Source organism: Phaenicophaeus curvirostris, chromosome 20, assembly GCF_032191515.1.
Source record: "Phaenicophaeus curvirostris isolate KB17595 chromosome 20, BPBGC_Pcur_1.0, whole genome shotgun sequence".
Lineage (NCBI taxonomy): Eukaryota > Metazoa > Chordata > Aves > Cuculiformes > Cuculidae > Phaenicophaeus > Phaenicophaeus curvirostris.
In genome coordinates this window covers 6,601,342-6,619,064 of record NC_091411.1, presented here as the reverse complement: position 1 = coordinate 6,619,064, position 17,723 = coordinate 6,601,342, and the positions used below count along the sequence as shown (strand labels likewise).

Sequence of the window (17,723 nt, the reverse complement as noted above, 5' to 3'; positions counted from 1 at the left end):
CCAGATGCCTCCTCCTCAACCACAGCACTAACTTGTCCAAGAAGATCCATATTAAAGGACAGTGTAGGAGATCCCTCTAATGACCCATACATCTTGCTGAGGTCAGAAGCTTTTCTCAGGAAGCAAACTCCCAGTATATAGAGGAAGGATCCTTTAACAAAAGGATGTTTTCAGTTGTAACCTTTCAGAATAGTTTCCTCGGTTTTCCAGCCAGCTGATGGCGTTTCTTCCATCTCGGAGAAAGATTTTCCGCTTTATCAGTCCTTCCTGTTGGCTTCCGTTCTATAACCCCTGACACTGAAGTGACATTAACGTCAACCCAAAAGGTGCGTGAGTCTACGGAAACTCTGCCTGGAGCATAAACAGCTTCACAGCTCTCGGTCCCAGCCAAACCGGGACCAGGTAACGAGGGCATTCACAAGTTGCATTTTCCTCTACATCTGCTGCCACAGTTGGAGGAGTTTCCAGCTGAATATATGTAGTTTAAAAAGGTGAGGAGTCATCATTTATAAAGGGAAAATAGTTGCACGAACATACACTACACACTTCTGCTAGAAACATTATGAATCCCAAGTCAGTTCCACCACAAGGACCTGCCTGGAACAATCCTCGTCCATAGGGCCAGACTGCAAGGCTTAATCACCCTGCCTGGTGTGACATCTCTCATCTCTGCGCTGCCAAAATGCTCAGGTCATGTTCTGTTGAATTCCAGGAGAACACATCTGTCATCTTCACAGGAGACCAAGCAAGATAGCAGCCTAAGAGATGACAAGTACTTGAGATTTGGTCTCCAGTTCTGGGCTGGAGCAATTGGGTCTCTTTCAAACTGTCACTAAACGCTACTGAAGACCGAGTAAAAGGGAAGTAGGTTAAAACACAGCCTGAATAAGAGCCCAGGTTAACTCCACCATGGAGACATGCCCTCAGGCTTCCTTTAATTTTCCATTTCTAAATGCTATGGAAAGCCTGAGAATGGACACCGCAAGAGGAACAGGCTGATATGTTTACTTTGTCTCAGATACATGTCTTTTCCTCCAGCTATACTGCTCTCCCTGGACAGGCAGCTCTGCAGAATAGAAGAATAACCTCTCCCCAGCGCGAATTTAGTGAAAGAGAAACTGATGGCCCTAGAGATCACGTCCTAATTAGCAACAAGAAAGGAACGATGGTGTTGGCAGCAACATTGCTCTCTATCGCACAGCACAGCAGCACATCGGAGTGAGTGCAGTTCACTCGTCAAAGTGAGTTGCCTCCACGGTGTCAGGAAGGATATCGATTAGAAGAAATTCTTACAAGGCTGTGCGTGACCTGAACATCTGTTTATTAGAAACTAGCAGCAGTGACTCATTTTCAAACAAACATGGTTTTGGGCTCTGCATGAGCTCCACTTCTAAGCCAACATTGTCTCTTGATCCAGCACAAGGAGAAGGGGGTGGCCCATTGTCTCTTCCATAGTAGAGGCAAGAAAATGGGGGGAGAGGAGGGGAACAACCCGAAGCACCCCTGCTCACCAGTTTGGGTTTTGCCTCAATGTTTCTTGTGCTTTGAGAGGTGGTGATTTCTGCCATAGGCTTCTGCTGGCCCTCGCGAGATGACTACCCCAGCCACAGCTGGCTGCTCTGCTCTGGAGAACAGAACTCGAGTCTGTGTTTCTTTATTAGCAAGACGTTGCCAGAAGCCAGAGAGTTCACATCTGACTCAGAACTTCCCCAAAGTTTGAGGACACGCAGATCATCTTCCCAACCCCCGCTTCTCAAATCCACATCCAGTGCAAACTGGATCCTGTCCCAGCAAGTTGATTTTTTCGGGAAATCATTTAACACAGGCTTTAACTAAGAACTAAAGACTGTCTTTCCAGATTGCTTCATGGAGCAGCCACTGGTTTTTAATGGGACTAACAGAAGACAAGACCATCATCACTCTGCCACATTTGCCCTTCCTGTGCTCTTACCTTTGAGTAGGTTTTTCCGCCCTTCAGCTCCTATAATGGGAGACAAAACAAACAGGAAAAGCAATTATTATACTTGTCGGGGAGACAGGGGGAAAGTCATTACTCAATCCTGGAATTTACTCTCAGGATTTCTCAAGCTCCCTCCCTCAAGGGTTACCACCACCCTGGTTGCTCCCACCCTCCTTCAAGCATCCTTGATGGGGAGAGAGGCTCTGTTCGAGTCACATCCTGACCAAAACAATCTTTCCTTCCCACCGCTGTCCATGCAATTCCTCTTGCTGCCAAAAAAGCAGCTGGTAAGCAACACCAGTACACTGGTGGTACTACCTGCCCAAAGCAGAAGCTGGATGCTCACCTTACGGACAGATACGCGGCAGATGCAGGGGTCCAGGAGTCCTGTGGCTGGGTTGGCACTCATTTTACACACAAAGGTGAATTTCTTTTTCCAGCGGACACAGTTTTCCTGAACTTCCTCTCTATAAGAATGAAAAAAACCCATACAGTCTTCAAATAAAGGTACAAAGCCATCAATTCCAACTATTAATTATCTTTTTTAATGACTGGTGACCTGGCCTGCAAAGATCCTCTACAACACAGCTTGGTCCACATCACCTGAAACTGCACCACAGAAAGGGGTTACGTTAACATCAAGCTTTTTCACTAGCAAACACAGCTAAAACCCACCTAGGTAACAGGAAAGACTAATCATCCCATCAACACAGTTGGCCTTTAAAACTCTCACAAGCTCTCCGACATTTCCTGCTTAGCCGGTTTAGCTCATTCACCATCCAGCCTGGACAGACCCAACCTCGTTAACTGAACTGGGCTGAAGGTTTGCAAACATATCTTCCTACGATGTGCAAATGTGCTAAGTGTCCTGGATGGCTTGTCCTTTCCAGGCAGCCATCCTGCTCCTTATCCTGGGACTAAGCCAGTGAGGACGGCCAGCTCAAAGGAGGACAAAATACGCACATGGAAATGCTCCTGGGTGCACACAGACAAGACTGTGCCAAGCAAACACTGTGCTCTGCATCACAGGGAGGGTTTCAACCCATAAAGCAGTCTCAGCCAGGGAGGAGATGGTTTTGCTTGCACAGCTTCTGAGCAGCCTGCCCTGATGTCCAGGGTGAGTGGAGAAACACATAGCTCCAGTGTAGCCTGAACCTGCAGAGGGAAGAGAAGCAGACTTCCCAAACACAGGAATCGCTTCACGCACCGCTTTGACTTTTGCAGAGGCTTTAGGGGAAGCTCGAGTTCCCCCTTCAAAGGAAACAGGTTCAAAAGAGGCCGGAAACGAGGTGTGGGGGTCCTTCCATGGGGCTCCGGTTCCCCACTGATCCTCTGCAGGACCTGGTCTGTTTATAGCTCACAGTCTGGCTCTTAGCCAATTAAGTTCTCAAAGTAATGAGGCAGGAGGGAGGGAAGGGACGGCACTTTTGACAGCTATGAGCTAGCAAGTTTGCATCTCGCTCTTATCTCTCCTCTTAGCACAGGACAAAGGGGCAAGGGCACCTGATAAACTTTGCTTTACCAGGGAAAGGGTGGCTTCCCACCATCTGACCAGAGATTGGAAGCAAAGCGGAGAACGATCGGTCAGCGCCGCCTCAACTCTCCTCTTTGGGAAAAAGGGGCAGAAGTCAGTGCACAGACCAACAAGCTGTTCTGTAACTGCAAGATGAGCCCAACAGGATGGATAGCAGGTCCTGGATCCTGACCCAGGAGGATCTGGCTAGTCCTCTGAGCCATTTTGTGGGACCTGAATGTGCCACTAAGGCAAACAGAGAAAACAGAAAAGGAGTAGTTGACAAATAACTGAAACCTGTAATCCTCTGTAATGCAGATAAGGGCTGATCATCCCTGTTTAAAACGTGGGAAAACAGAAGGCAGCAATTCCTTCAAGGCAGTGAACTTAAACTCCTTCCAGACAGCATCAAGGCAAGCTATTGAAGTCATTGAAAACAGAGATCTAAGTGCCGAAAATACCTTTGAATCTGGGATTAATTCAAGATGAGATCTGGTTCTCATTGCTCCACTCAGCTCACTCTAGCTCCTTTAGACAGGACAAGAAACACTTTCAGAGGGATTAAAAAGGCTTTGCTTATAATAAAATATTCACCAAGCCTGCCAGATTAGGCAAAGTTAACTTTCAGATGTTAGGTGCCTTAAAACTGACTTAACAGTAGGTATCTTGGATAACCTAAAGGAAGGAAAACTCAAACACAGATGAAAAGAGGAATTCAATGGAACAGAAAACTGCTTGTGAACACAGCTGCTTCAGAAACATAAGGAAGGTATATGGGGTGCAGAAAACACCAAATATTTTAGCAGCATTAGTCGTCTTTAAAAAGGAATCACTATTTTCTAGAGAGAAGGCTACTGCTAATTCTGCTAACGACACCAGAGCTTCAAGCTGAATCCTGGAAGGCAGCTACAAGTGAATAGTGTTCAGATCAGACAGGTACAACAGCCCATTGCTGCAAAACCCATGCACAAATGCGGCTCAGAGCTCTAACCCCTGCCACAAGCAAATATTTCAGCAACGGAGCTCCAGCTCCCAAACACCCATCGCATGTGCATGGCTCCCGGCAGCTGCTTCGTCAGTGGGACCGGCAAGAATTGCTCTTGCATGTGAGTTTCCTTACTCATGAGTTCTTGCTTGTATTACAATGCAGCTATGATTAAGCATCTGCTGGATGCTGCTAAGTCCAATGAAGGCTAATTACTTCAAACCGTGGCAAAAAGTACTGATTAGTAATAGAGCTCCTTCATTGTTAATTTGCTGTTAGCATAAGCTCTGCTAACAGAAATTCTGCTTCTTATTAAGGGTGTATGCTGGCTTTCCAAAACTGCTGTAGATGCCACACAGTGCAAGGGATTAGGAAAAGGGGCTTATGTTACCTGTGAACACGAACCCAAGCTGCAGGTGCACTCATAGCTTGGGGCTTTTTAAGACTTCAGAAGAGTCTGCACAGGGGGAAAGGAGTTCATGAGATAAAATTCAGAGCTGCTTTCCAGTCACACGTTTCACAATCGTTCAACAATGACTTTCAACTTTCTTTTTTACTTTAAAAGAGTAAAAGACTTTCAGCTTTCAAGGGTGGGGGCTGGATCTATATCGTTAGACAAGCAAGCGACAGCACCATTGTTTCAAACTAAACTAAAAAAATCAGTTCCACATTTCCAAAAGATGGCATGTGGGAAGGCAATGGGCTTTGTCTATCCACCTCCCACTAAGCTATCGTTAGGCTGGTAATTAGAGAACCCCAAAATAGGGAAAAAAAAGTAGACTTGGATGAGGAGCAGTTTTGTATTTAGCCCTTGAGTATTCTCTAATGTACAATTAAGAACCATCACACAGAAAACCAAAACTACACAAGAAGTGTGGTGAGGGCTACACCAAGAGGCGTTTCCTTCCATCCTAATCACAAGGCACCTAAAAGCAAAGCAGAAACTAACAGCTTTAAACCAGAAGTGTTTCATTTTAAGCATTAGTCTGTATCTGGAGAGCTAGAAATAGATCAGACCTATGCATGGTACGAGGTGCCAATTCAATGAGCCTTCAGAAGTTTTATTTTAAAAAAGCTGTCTGTACCATTTTGCAGAAAGACTCCCAGAAGGTTGAATCTCTGCCAAGCTAAGTTTTGCCCTCTTCTGACTGGAGACCTTTCAAAGCTGTGTAATTACTCTTCAAGACCTAAATATACCTCCTCAGAATAAACCGATGCAACCCTGCGGTAGCTTTTGTGAAAAGCAGAGTTCCAGAAAGAGCTTCTTGAGGTCTTCCAAGCCTAGAGCTGCTACCTACCTCCAGCTCCTTCACCAGCCAGAAGGGACAGTTTACAGCATTCCCCCTCTACCCTTGGAGTGAAGATTTACCACATTTATCAGTTAGGTGAGGTTTCACCACAGCATGGTATGAATCCAAGCAATGGAAAAGATGCACAGCAGTGACCCACTGGTTTACCCACTCTTATAGAAGTTGACGTGTGCTTGGTGAGGCCACTGTGGCCTCTTTGGGTTCAGATCTCATGCATTGCTTTACTGCACCTCTGGAGGCAGGCAGAAGAGTTTCTAGAGAAGAGATGTTTGCCAACTGTGATTTTAATGCCATGGACAGAGTAGCACTGTTACAGAAAGCCACAAAGCTCACTATGAATGCAAGTTAGCTAAAGCAAACACTTCTAGAAAAAAGACCACGTATACGACCCATGCTATCTTGGGCTACAGTGAGCCTCTATCCCACATGAAAACCTAGCTACTGAGACACCAGAACAGAGATTAAAACTTCTATTTACAGACTCAAAGCTAAGTTGTGCCCAACCGGGTATCATGCTTCAAACACCCAACCCGCTGAAACAGTTTTGCCTTGCTGAAGCATTTACAAAAGCAGATGTTTCACTCTTCAGGGCAGTAGTCAGTTAGACAGAAGTATGAAGCATTATAAAAAGGCCACAAGCATACTGGGAGGGCAGCGACAACAAAAAATAGCTTCCTAATGCCAAACATTTCAGTAGAGCAATGTGTTTCAGTCTGATGTTTCATACATGGGAACAGATGTGGGAAAACCTCAGGCTAAACAAGACAGTAGAGAGATAAGCACACACAAAGAGCACCTTATTCAGATTCCCTCCTCGTCATCTACACAAAGGTGGAGGGCAAGCTTTCCTGTTTCTGATGCACAATCCACACGCTCACTGTCCCCCCTCTCTGAGCTGCAGATCTGTGCCAGAGCCTTCAAGCAGAACTCATCCTCCTGCCTGCTTGTGGCCATCCGTACTCTACATCCTCCTTGCTGCTTCACCACCCCACGCAGGAGCAAGAGCAGGAGCAAGCAGCATCGTCTCGATCTGATAAGGCACAGCAAAGATAAAACCATTTCAAGGAGGCCGAGCCAGGAGCCAAGTCCCAGCTCGGATTAATTTAAGCATGAGGGACTGAAAAGCAGCCCTAAAGGGGCCCCAGCAGTGGGTCTTTTGGGGAGGAAAGTAACACAGCCTCAGCAATGCAGGTACAATCCTCTCAGTCACAGAGATGGGGGGAGAAATTGAAGTTATTTCATCAGATTGCATCTGAAGGCAGCACCGTTTATCTTCTATGGCATTTCTTGACACAGCTTTGCTTTCAGCTGCAGGGACCCACCATTAAGACAAGCCGACCTGAGCACTTCCGAAAGCTGAATTACAGCAGGATGACCGACACTCCCTTAGCCTGGCAAAGTCTGGAACAATCCTATGTTACGCTCTGAAGAAGACAGTTATTATTTTAACCAGGTTATCTAGTGCAAAGCCATAAGAGAGACCTTTGGTAAGGGCAAGGAAACGTCCCTGAAAAACCTGTTTCAAAACTGACAGAAGATAACTGGATCAGCAACCAGTATTCACACCACAGTTCTCCCAGCATGCCAAATTTACACCATCCTACAAACACAGCAGGTCCTGCAACAAACAAAGGTCCTAATCACTGCCTACAAAGCACAGAAAATACAAAGGTGGCTGAAAACATATATAATAGAGAGTGAGCCTTCATTTAGCCATTAGCTGGTTTAGATGTACGATCCAAAAGCTGTAGGCAACCCCAAATAACGGGCTTAGGACAGGGCATTACACTGCAGCACAGATATCGTTGAAGAAAACTGCAGTCCTGAGGTTTTGCCATCCAGGTGCCTGGCAAGGAAAAGGAAAGAAATCAACAGTGAAGCAAGATGCACCATCGGCAGCCAGCCAACCGAACCTCAGCTTGGGAATGTATCACGTTAGTAAAGGTTTGGGGCTGCCATCATTTTTATCCTGTTGTCAATCTCGTGCAGGCCAAACGCAAGTAGAAAGCACAAGCACACACGATGCAGCAATTGGTTCTGGGAAGCACAGTGGAAATGTATCCCAAGAACAAGAGGGGATAAACCGTATTTCCTGGGGAGTACCACACAGCAGCATAAAAATCCAGCTGGATACCCAAGACATGGAAATCCAAGACAGTTTAACCTACATGCATACAAGTGCTTTATGGCAAATGATTTACACAGAGAGGTTTTGCCTTCCCTGAGCAGAAGAAAAGAAAGGGCTGCAAGTAGCTCTCAACAAAAAAGTGACTCTGTTTTGACAGGGCTGACATCATGGACCAGAACAACTGCCAGCCCAAAGAGCTGGATGTCTCCCCCACTGCAAACAACCCCGTATTCTCCAGCTGACAAGTGCTGGTTGTTGTGTAGTAGACATTAGCAGTTATGATGGAAAAATGGCTCAGAGACAGATGATGCAGACTGTGTCACTAAGAGAACTAAGCGAGCCTTTGTCATTTGAAACAAGTCTTATTTGGATGTTTCACTGCAAGTGTTTTAAACAAGGGTTCAGCAGTAAGGTCATCACATCCACCACCTACTAGCAAAATTGACTTCTAAATTCCCAGCAAAACCATTCAAATGACCCGTGGTGGAGAAGGACACCTACCCACATCTCCCTCCTGCCATCAGCTTACACTTATTACTTCAGTTCTTCATTCACACCAGAAGAGAGATGCGTATGGGTTCCCTAAATGCCAAATTTGAACACTAATGCTTTTAGAATAAAGCCTTTGCACAATCCAGCATTTTCTAGTGGGAACAAGACAAGCTCTAACGCTTCTGGAAGCCTTCACCATGCTTGCTCAGTTCACATCCATCCACTCCTGCTGTCTGCTGGCCCTTGGAGAGGTGAGGAAAGAGTGAGTGGTAAAGGAGAAGTAAGGGAGAGTCAGCATAGGAAACTAGATTCCACTTATGCACAGTGCAGCCTGCATAACCCCTATTTGACTGGAGAAGAGGCAAATACAGTAAAAAGGATTAGCAGTAACCATACAGGAAAGCAAAAGTTAATGGAAGAAAATTCAGTAAGAAACAGTCAATAGTGTTTAACTGGAGGACGAGGGAAGATGACAGCAACAAGCACCTGAAGGGTACGTGAGGAAAGAACTGGAGCAAAAATACAGTAAGCATGAAATAAAAACAGAACACACAAAGATTTAGAAATCTTCCTTAACAATAAGCTGGTACCTAGCAGGCAAGTGATCGACTTTTTATGGCTTTAACCTCATTTCCAGAAGCCTATTTCCGTAGACGCATGGCTTTTGAACTGCATATTACAGTCCCCTCCAAGGCAGCGATCAATCTTGATAAAGGTCCACCAGTACAAGCCAGGGAATGATAATACTTACTGGAGAATGGGGCTGGCAGTCAATCACCAGCAGAAAACCCTCCAGCATCAGCATTCCTCATGGTGCTTTTAACAGCTTCTGCGAAAGGCAGTAATTCAGTTATGTCTGGACTGCATTCATGTGCATCCAGACACGTGTCTTTTAGAAGTGACAGACATGAAATCCTGCACCTCACGAAGAATGTCCTGTAGGCACTTCCAGTGCCGTCCACCTCATGTAGTCCGGATCGCTGCACTGCGTTACCACACTCTCCGGCGCTTCTACAACTAAGTACAGGGGGTCCTTTCAGACAAAAAGTATTTCCAACCATTCCTTTTATTTATGTCTTCAAACATTTACGCTCCTTCTAACATGAACTATGTTAAAAATACCATAAGGAAACAATGGAAGTTACTAAAAAATAGCATGCAGCTGGTGATCCGAGAACTACAGCAGAAGTTGCATGACAAAAACTGTGCCAAATGGGGAAAGAAAGTCCCAGAATAGTGACCCTTTAAAACTTATGCTATGGAACAAGTTGGATGAGTTTTGGAAGGGTAGGTAAGGGTGGAGCAGGGAGAAGACAAGGGGAAATAATTCTAAAAGACTTGGCTGCAGAGCAAGGGACATATACATAGCACTTTGCAGACAGGACATGCCCAGCAAGACCAGTCTGCTTCAAGGTATTTATAATTTACATTCTGTAATCTCAAAGCAGAGAAGAAAAGCCAGACATCAGGAAAACAAGGACAAGAAGGGACTGTAACAATAAATTCTGTGCAATATGTTACACTCTTCGCTGAAGAGAGACCAGCTCGAAGCAGCTCATATCCAAGGACTTCTTGCCACATCTACAGAGCACGGGCTCCTTCTGGTCAGAGGCCAGGGATGTGTGCCAGGAGCAAAAATATCACAAGTAAACAACCATACTCTTAAGTGTAAAGAAAGGAATAACTGGATAGATGACTCAGTAACTGAAACACAAGCCTGTAATAATGTGCGTATTGAACACTGAAAGACGTATTTGCTTTTTTTTGAACTCTGATCATGCGCTGAGTCACCACACCAACTCCTACTTCTATTGTTCCGATAGACTACGTTGGAGCTGGATTAGTGAAGAATAAACCATGTGCCAGGTTGCCAAGCTCACTGCCGGTGCTTTCCTCTCCTACGAAAATTCAGAAAGATTTCAGTTACAAAAGAAACAAGTACAGGTCTGCACTGCAGATTCCACTCGGGTCTGCCCAGGTTACCCACCAGCTCCTACACGGAGCTCGCTGTACGTTGGCGTGGCACTTTCCAGCCTGTCTCAGAGATGTTGTGCCTCTCAGTCCCATGGGTGCTCTGTGCTACTTTGCAGCTCACACCCAGCACACTTGGAAGAACTTATCTAACTCCGGGCATAAACACCTTTCAGATCTGGTTTGCCACAGCTATGACCACTGAACAATCACAGGTGCTCTATGCGTAAAACAGGCATGGGAACAGCTCAACTATGAAGGGCTCCTGAACTCTAACCTATGCAGCCAGCCAAGTCAGCTGGAGTTACAGGGAATGAGCAAATCTGAGCTGAGAGACCTCCATGTGACTAGGGGACTGAGGGCACAGAGGGAGAAGGTGCTCAGGCTCATTATCAAGTTGATTGCATAGCAAAAGCCATGAAACTTAAGAGGAAGAAAAATCCTGACCCTCCCAGGGCCCATTTGCCCTTTGGCCAAATCACAATTCAAATTTCCCCTGTGGTTCTAACAGACAGATGAACTTAAAGTTTCAGAAGCTCCCAAACGCTTCAGGAAAACCTTAAGATTTGTTCTGTACAGATGCTTACAGGATTAAGGTAGATAAACTCACCATATTCTGTAACACATTGTAGCTTAGAAAGCCTTTCCACTTCTGGCAGACTGCAGACATAAAATGAAGATGCACTGATTATGTGTTGCTGATATATTTATAAACTTTCCTTGTCCCCTAAGTGTTAGGTGTCATCTTGAGAGATTCCAGATTTGCTCTTCGCTGACTAAATTTAAGCTCCAAGTAAAGAAAGGCAGCAACGTAAACTCTAGCAAGGAGAGCTCTGATAATGTCCCTGCCGCACAGGGTACAAGACATGACTACAACTCCATAAGCAAGAAAGCTGTGTTTGCAAAGTTGTTCTTTTAAAGAAAAGAGACCTTGCAAAACAAACAAACAAACTAATAAAAAAAAATCCACACGTGCTCCCAAAAATGAGAAAAATCAAGACATGGGTCAACTCAATATTCCAGGGCTTTGCTGGTACAGTAAATCTGGAAAATGAAAACTGATAGGAATTGCCACAAGAAAAGGAACTACATCCTTCACACAAGTGATGTACACACACAAATCTTTTTGCCTCTAAGGCAGATAAGGCATCTGAAGATATACTGATGCCAGAATAGTTAAGTGACATTTTTTGCCAATATCAGCCCTGTTTCAACCAGCAGAGTTTGCCAATATAGCTGTACCAGTGAAGCCTTTGTAGTGTAAATTAACCTGTACACCAGGCCAAGTTCATTTCTGGAATAATTTCATCAATGCCGTGTGATGTAACGCCACTGCAATTTGGCTCGAGTATGCTGACGAGCCCTTCAGTAAATTAGCTGCCTGAAGTCAACCCTGGTGCTAAAAGTAGGTTTAGTTACCCAAGAGGTAACACCCTACCTTGTCCAGACACGTACCCCTCTGAGTCACTTCTACACGGTATACGTTCAGTCAAAACCAATACAACAGATCAGGAGAAAGCCCTTTATATATTGACAGCAGCTTTTTCACTCCACAATGAATACAGGTGCTTTATGATGGTTTCTTTTTAAGAGTACAAACCAGGTCACTGTTTTTAAGGTCAAGGTACAAACACATTCACACTGATCCTCTGTCCCCACCATCAACATCTATTGCTGGCAGCAGAAAAAGATACTCAGCAGAGGAGGTTTGCAGATGACAAGAGGCTGTGAAGCAAATTCTGCCGCCTGCCTGACTTGTCACCATGCTGGTGGTGATGGGCTGGAACTTCTAGATGCTGCCTGTCCCCTCTCTCCCTTCCTTTCTGCCCCAACTCCACACTGTGTCAGACCTGGTGAGATGCCGTGGTGCCAGAGCCAGTAAGAGGAAGGGAGAGAAAAGGGTCTGAGACAGAGCAGTTAGAGCTGCTTTCGCTCCTCTGGACCCACAGCTTCAGAAAAATACAGTTCTCAATAAAGGCCAATATCTCATGATGCAACTTGTCCTAATCAGAGAAAGGTAATTTCATACACTACGTCTTGGTTAAAAGCAGAATATGGGAGAGCTCTGCATTTTGCAACAGCAGACGGTGCAGGTGAAGCACTTGGGAGATGTGAGCACAGGCTCCCACTGCTCAGCTGCCAGAAACAGGTTTCTGAGGATCAGAGAAGTTTTGCCTCCTCTGTGCTTGTCACAACCAGCTGTATTCAGACACATTTCCTTGATTGTCCCCTACTGAGAGCAAACAACATCGGAGATGTGTGTGCATCACTTCTGGAGGGAAGACAACATACAGATTTGTTTTGAAACAACAGACGTATTTGCACGGAAGGCAGGAAAAGCCATTGCTAAAACCTACATCAGAAACGGGTTTTACAGAGAACAGTAGCCAAACAACACATCAGCTACTCCCTGTACAGCAGAAAAAGGTTATTCAACAAAGCAGTAAATGTAAGAAACAGTTATAGGAAATACACTCCTCCACAAGACAGAATTTCCCTTGTGGCAGGGAGCACTGCAGGCTACTGAAGGCATAAGATGAGCAGCACTGCCCTTGAAAGGAATTCAACATTTATGCAGATGCAATTGCCTGGTGTTACCGAAGTAAGAGATAAAACGTAACAGGCCGCTGACAGAAGCCAGGAAAAGAGCTTTCCTACAGAGAGGTTCCTACATAATTAATCTGTCACAGAGGCAAGCAGACTGCCTCCTGAACAGCCCTTATTGCTGTGGATGGAAACAGGACGCTGCACGAGCTGGGGCTGACCTGGAACAACAAGGCTATGTCGAAGCACGAAGACTAAAACTGCTGCTCTAGTCCAGAAGCTTTAGGAAAGCTGGAAAGACTGCAGAATTATAAATATCTTAGATTCCTCCCTCATAGTCTGTGACATGCAGGTGCAGCCTGGGTGATGATGGGAAGAACATAAATGAGCAAGAGAAACAGAAAAAAGAATGATGAAAATGCAGCCAAGCTAGCAACGCTCTCCCCAACCTATACGCACATGTGCATGAACAAAAATCCACTGAAAGTCCTGAAACCACTGCCAACCTCACCTTTCTATTCCAAGCACAGATAAAGCCCGAAAGAGCCTGATACAAGGCAGGGGAAAAAAATAATTCTCTAAGCCTGAGTTTTTCCAGACAAGCCTTTCCTTCCCCTTCTGGCCATCCTCATTTTTAGTTTGATGAGCCATGTTATCATTATGGACTGGAAACAAAGTGACTGGACAGAGAACAGGACAAGTGGAAGCCTTCAGCATGGATCAGTCTGGGCTCCCTGTTTTGCACTCCTCACACTTGCAACTTGCATTTCAGGAGGAATGAAGATTCCAGCAGCAGTGCAAGGAGGCACATGCTGACTGGTCTTTCCTGCGGCACCTGGCTGAGGGAGCCTCTGTTGATCATTAAGCCAACATCCATTAGTGAAACATCTTGCTGCCGTCATTCCATACAAAGTTTTATTCTGGAAGCAAAAATGGAGGCATGCAACTACCTCAAACTGCAACCCTGCAGCCACGTACCTACTGCCTGATCTGCTTTTCCATTACAAAGTCAGACTGGAGCATAATACCTGGAAATTTCTGAAAGGTACTAAGCAAGACCTCAGATGTCTTTTCCTACTTTTGTACACTGAATGGCATCCTTGAGACAAAAGTGCAGCTCTAGGAAGCTGCGATCCCAAAAGACAGTTTACTAGCTTGGGCTGATTATTTCTGAGCACACATTTCAGGCTTGTTACCAGCCACATGCCGGGGTGATGGTCTCTGTAGGTCTCTAAAGCTGCATCGCTAATTAGCGCTGCAGCTTTCCAGCCCTTCCAGGGCAATAAATCCATATAATGTCTTCCTTCCTCCCATGTAAGCAACATCAGTGCTTTCAGGCTCAACAGTGTTCATTTCTTATTTAGAACACGGCACATAGTATTTTTAGCTTCAGTCCCATCCCCTAGTGCAACACGGGACCTCCTTCAAGGCCTCTTCCTCACCAATGAGGAATGATAAATTCAGCCAAAGGGAAAGCATAATCCTGCTCTCTTGCCAGCTCAGCTACTTTCTATCCACAGGGAAAGCATCCGTTACACAGACTGGATATGCAACTCCTTATCTAGAACATCCTGTGTCTTCCATACTTGCTTCCTCCCAGCCTTCTAGTCTCCATGAGCTTCCTCATCCCCACAACCCCATCCCCTTTCCTCCATCTTCTTTCTCCTCATCTCAGCTTATCCACTGAGCTACGCAGGAGACTCACAAGAAGCACGCGAAAATGACCTCCATGAAGATCAGCATTTCTCACCCTGCAGAACAATTCCCTTTCTTGCTCCTCAGATTAAAAACACACCAAACAAAAAGGCTCTTCATCCAGCGAACACAGGCACAACTGTTTGTCTAGTGGGAAGTGCCCTTCAAATCCAGGCACTAAAACAAGACGCCGAGTCCCACTGTGTGGTACCAGAGAGATGATGGTGCCAAAGTCTGAAGTTACGACAGTGATGTGCATCATGTCTCCCAGCATGCACACAAAGGCATGATGCAAGTAAACCGCAAGAAATAAAAAGCCCCTCACCCAGCAGGGCAAGCAACTGGTTCTGGGGTGAGGTTATGCACCCAGCCACCAGAAATAACACCTGAAATAATCACCTTTATGGCATGGATTATCAATAGAAGGTCACAGGCTGTTACAGAAGAAATGGGCTGATCCAAATGTTGGTCCAGGGCAACCCAAAAGGCTTCTGTTCTACCATACAAGGAGCCCAGACACAACATAATTCATGACCCATTTCAGTGCAAGCTGCACACCCAGTGCAGAGCTAGTAGCCCACAGAGGATGCACAACACATCCTGTTTGAAAAAGGGAGGCTGCATTCAGAGCCACATCCGTCTGTCCTTGCACGGATGAGACCCTACGGAGTGAAGCGCAGGTGGATGCTGCGAGAGCTTGCTACCCTAGGCTTCGAGCACACAGACTTGCCCTGGAGTGAGAGAGGTTTCTGATCTGGGGAGACGCTGGGTTCTTTCCTGAAACACTACCAGATGTAACTTCCTGTAATAAAATAATAATGAGAAATAAATCTGTACCTACCTCATTTATCTAGAAACTGGGACCAGAACAACTTGCCATTGGCAACTTATGGCCTATTAAAATACCAACTACTGTGCAGCGAGACCACAGGCTCCCGAAGGCATGCATGAATTCCTCAGAAATACAGCTACAAAGCTAGAGTCAACACTGGTGGCAGCTCAAGAGCACAAAGAATAAACAGACTAGAAGCCATTTAGGTTTCCCCCTGTATTTCAGAAATAAATACATGTTTAAAGGAGAGGGTTTACCCTCTCCTACCTCCCCTTGTCCTCGGCCAGAGCTGACAGCATTGCCACCCTGTAAATCACGCGGGCCACGGGGCCCCTGTCTCAAAGCAGAGCATTAATTTCCAATGAGTAATTTTGTGAGCCAAGGGCTGCTGAAGTCACACAGATAAGGCTGTTGCTAAGAGTTAGCTGTCAAAGCAATGCCAGCTCAGAATCAGCAATCAGGAGGAAGTTTGAAAGCCGGCTGTATCCGAACATATTTACTGATGCTGTACACACAGTATATCAGTTACAGGGCTTTAGATTACAGCTCTGGTCAACAAAGCAGCCCCTGCCTGAGCAACAGCAGGCGGAACAGGAGGCAGAGCGTGAACAGAGAATGTTCTTTACTCAACAGGATAGAGCCCCCATGGCAGGAAAATTTGAATGTAATTTTGCTTGTCTTGCGACAGGCTCTGACGCAGTGACCGGTGACAGGAAAGAGGCAAGTCCGGCGTGAAGCACATCAATCCACCCCAAAGCCTCTGCGTTGGACCCCTCAGCGGCAGCAGCCAGAACCCAGGAAGGGTGGAAGAAATGGTCTGTAAATTCAAAGCACAGCTTAAGAACTCCCATTACTTAAAAGGACTACAGGAAAGCTGGAGAGGTGCTCTTTATCAAAGAGGACAGGGACAGGATGAGGGGGTATGTTTTTAAGCTCAAAGTGGGGAGATTAGATGAGATCTTAGGAAGAAATGGTTTACTGTGATGGTGGGGAGGCCCTGGCCCAGGCTGCCCAGAGCAGCGGTGGCTGCCCCGTCCCTGGAGGTGTTCAAGGCCAGGTTGGATGGGGCTTGGAGCAACCTGGCCCTGTGGGAGGGTGTCCCTGCCCATGGCAGTGGGGTGGAACTGGATGGGCTTTAAGGTCCCTTCCAGCTCCAACTATTCTATGATTCTATGACCTTGTGGGGCAATATCACTTCTGCACTTTTTCCAACACCCCCAAATTACCAGAGGTTAAACCTCATCCACTGCTTCTGCTCTCACGACTTTCACCTGCATTTAGCTACACTTCTGGAATGAAACCCCTTTTTCTCATCTTTGCTGTCTCATTTCTCCATATTGGTTTCAGAATGCAAGCAGCGCACATACTATGCCTTAATATTATCTTTAATTAGGTTATGTTTTATTGCAAATCATTTCTAGAGGCTGCATTCAAACGCCTCCCCCAACAGCACCCCCACAGCCCACTCCTGAGGCTGCAGCCAAGAAAGAAATTTATTAGCATGTGAAGCTTCTCTGCAGCATTAAAACTTACTCTCTCAATCTGAATACTAGGGAAGGTCTCCATTTTCAGACATGTTTGCAGCAAAAGCACTTTTAAAATACATTATCACACCACATGCTCTCGCAGAGGATAGAGACAAGTGCACATCACCCTAAAATATGGAACTGGGAGAATTGTTTATAGCCACAACCAAAGTTCCTTGCTCTACTACACTCTGGCATTCCTGCTCAAATCAAGGGCTCAGTCTGCAATCCTCTCTTTTCAGTACAGCTGGTTTTCTTCTTCTCCTGGGGACAGGGATTTCAGAAGAAACTATTTAGTTAACTAATCTTTGTTTTAAGGCAGACAGTGGTGAAGATTTAGATCTCAGCTGGATTCTAGTCTCCAATTAACCAAACAGTTAACATTTTCTAGCATAAAGAGCCAAAATGTGGTGAACCTAATCACCTGAAGGATTCTGTAACATCAGGCACAGGGTCTATTTAGGCAAAGAGTGAACCTTTCAAGCATTGGCACAGGCTGCCCAGGGAAATGGTGGAGTCACCATACCTGCAGGGATTTAAAAGACCTGTAGATGTGGTGCTTAGGTTAGGGGTGGCTTGGCAGTGTTGGTTTTCCGGTTGGACTTGATGGTCTTAAAGGTTTTTTCCAACCTAAATGATTCTGTGAATTTGTTACTTATTATAGTTGATTTCTAACTGATTTCAAAGCTGCATTTTGGTGGTGGTACAACCTGCAGCTCCCTTCACAAAGATTCCTGAACCTAGAACACCAGCCAAGTGTTAGCAGG

At 45.6% G+C, this 17,723-nt stretch overlaps 1 protein-coding gene across 2 annotated transcripts in view; it reads right to left on the bottom strand.

The window, feature by feature from the left end:
- EEIG1 (estrogen-induced osteoclastogenesis regulator 1) overlaps nt 1–17,723 on the bottom strand; it is a 36,994-nt gene that overhangs the window by 12,919 nt on the left and 6,352 nt on the right. For both annotated transcript variants that reach the window (XM_069873400.1, XM_069873401.1), the window contains exons 3-4: nt 2,307–2,427; nt 1,952–1,981 (exon numbers count right to left, since the gene is read on the bottom strand). In XM_069873400.1, coding sequence (XP_069729501.1) covers nt 1,952–1,981; nt 2,307–2,427 — 151 coding nt within the window. The remainder of the gene's footprint in view (nt 1–1,951; nt 1,982–2,306; nt 2,428–17,723) is intronic.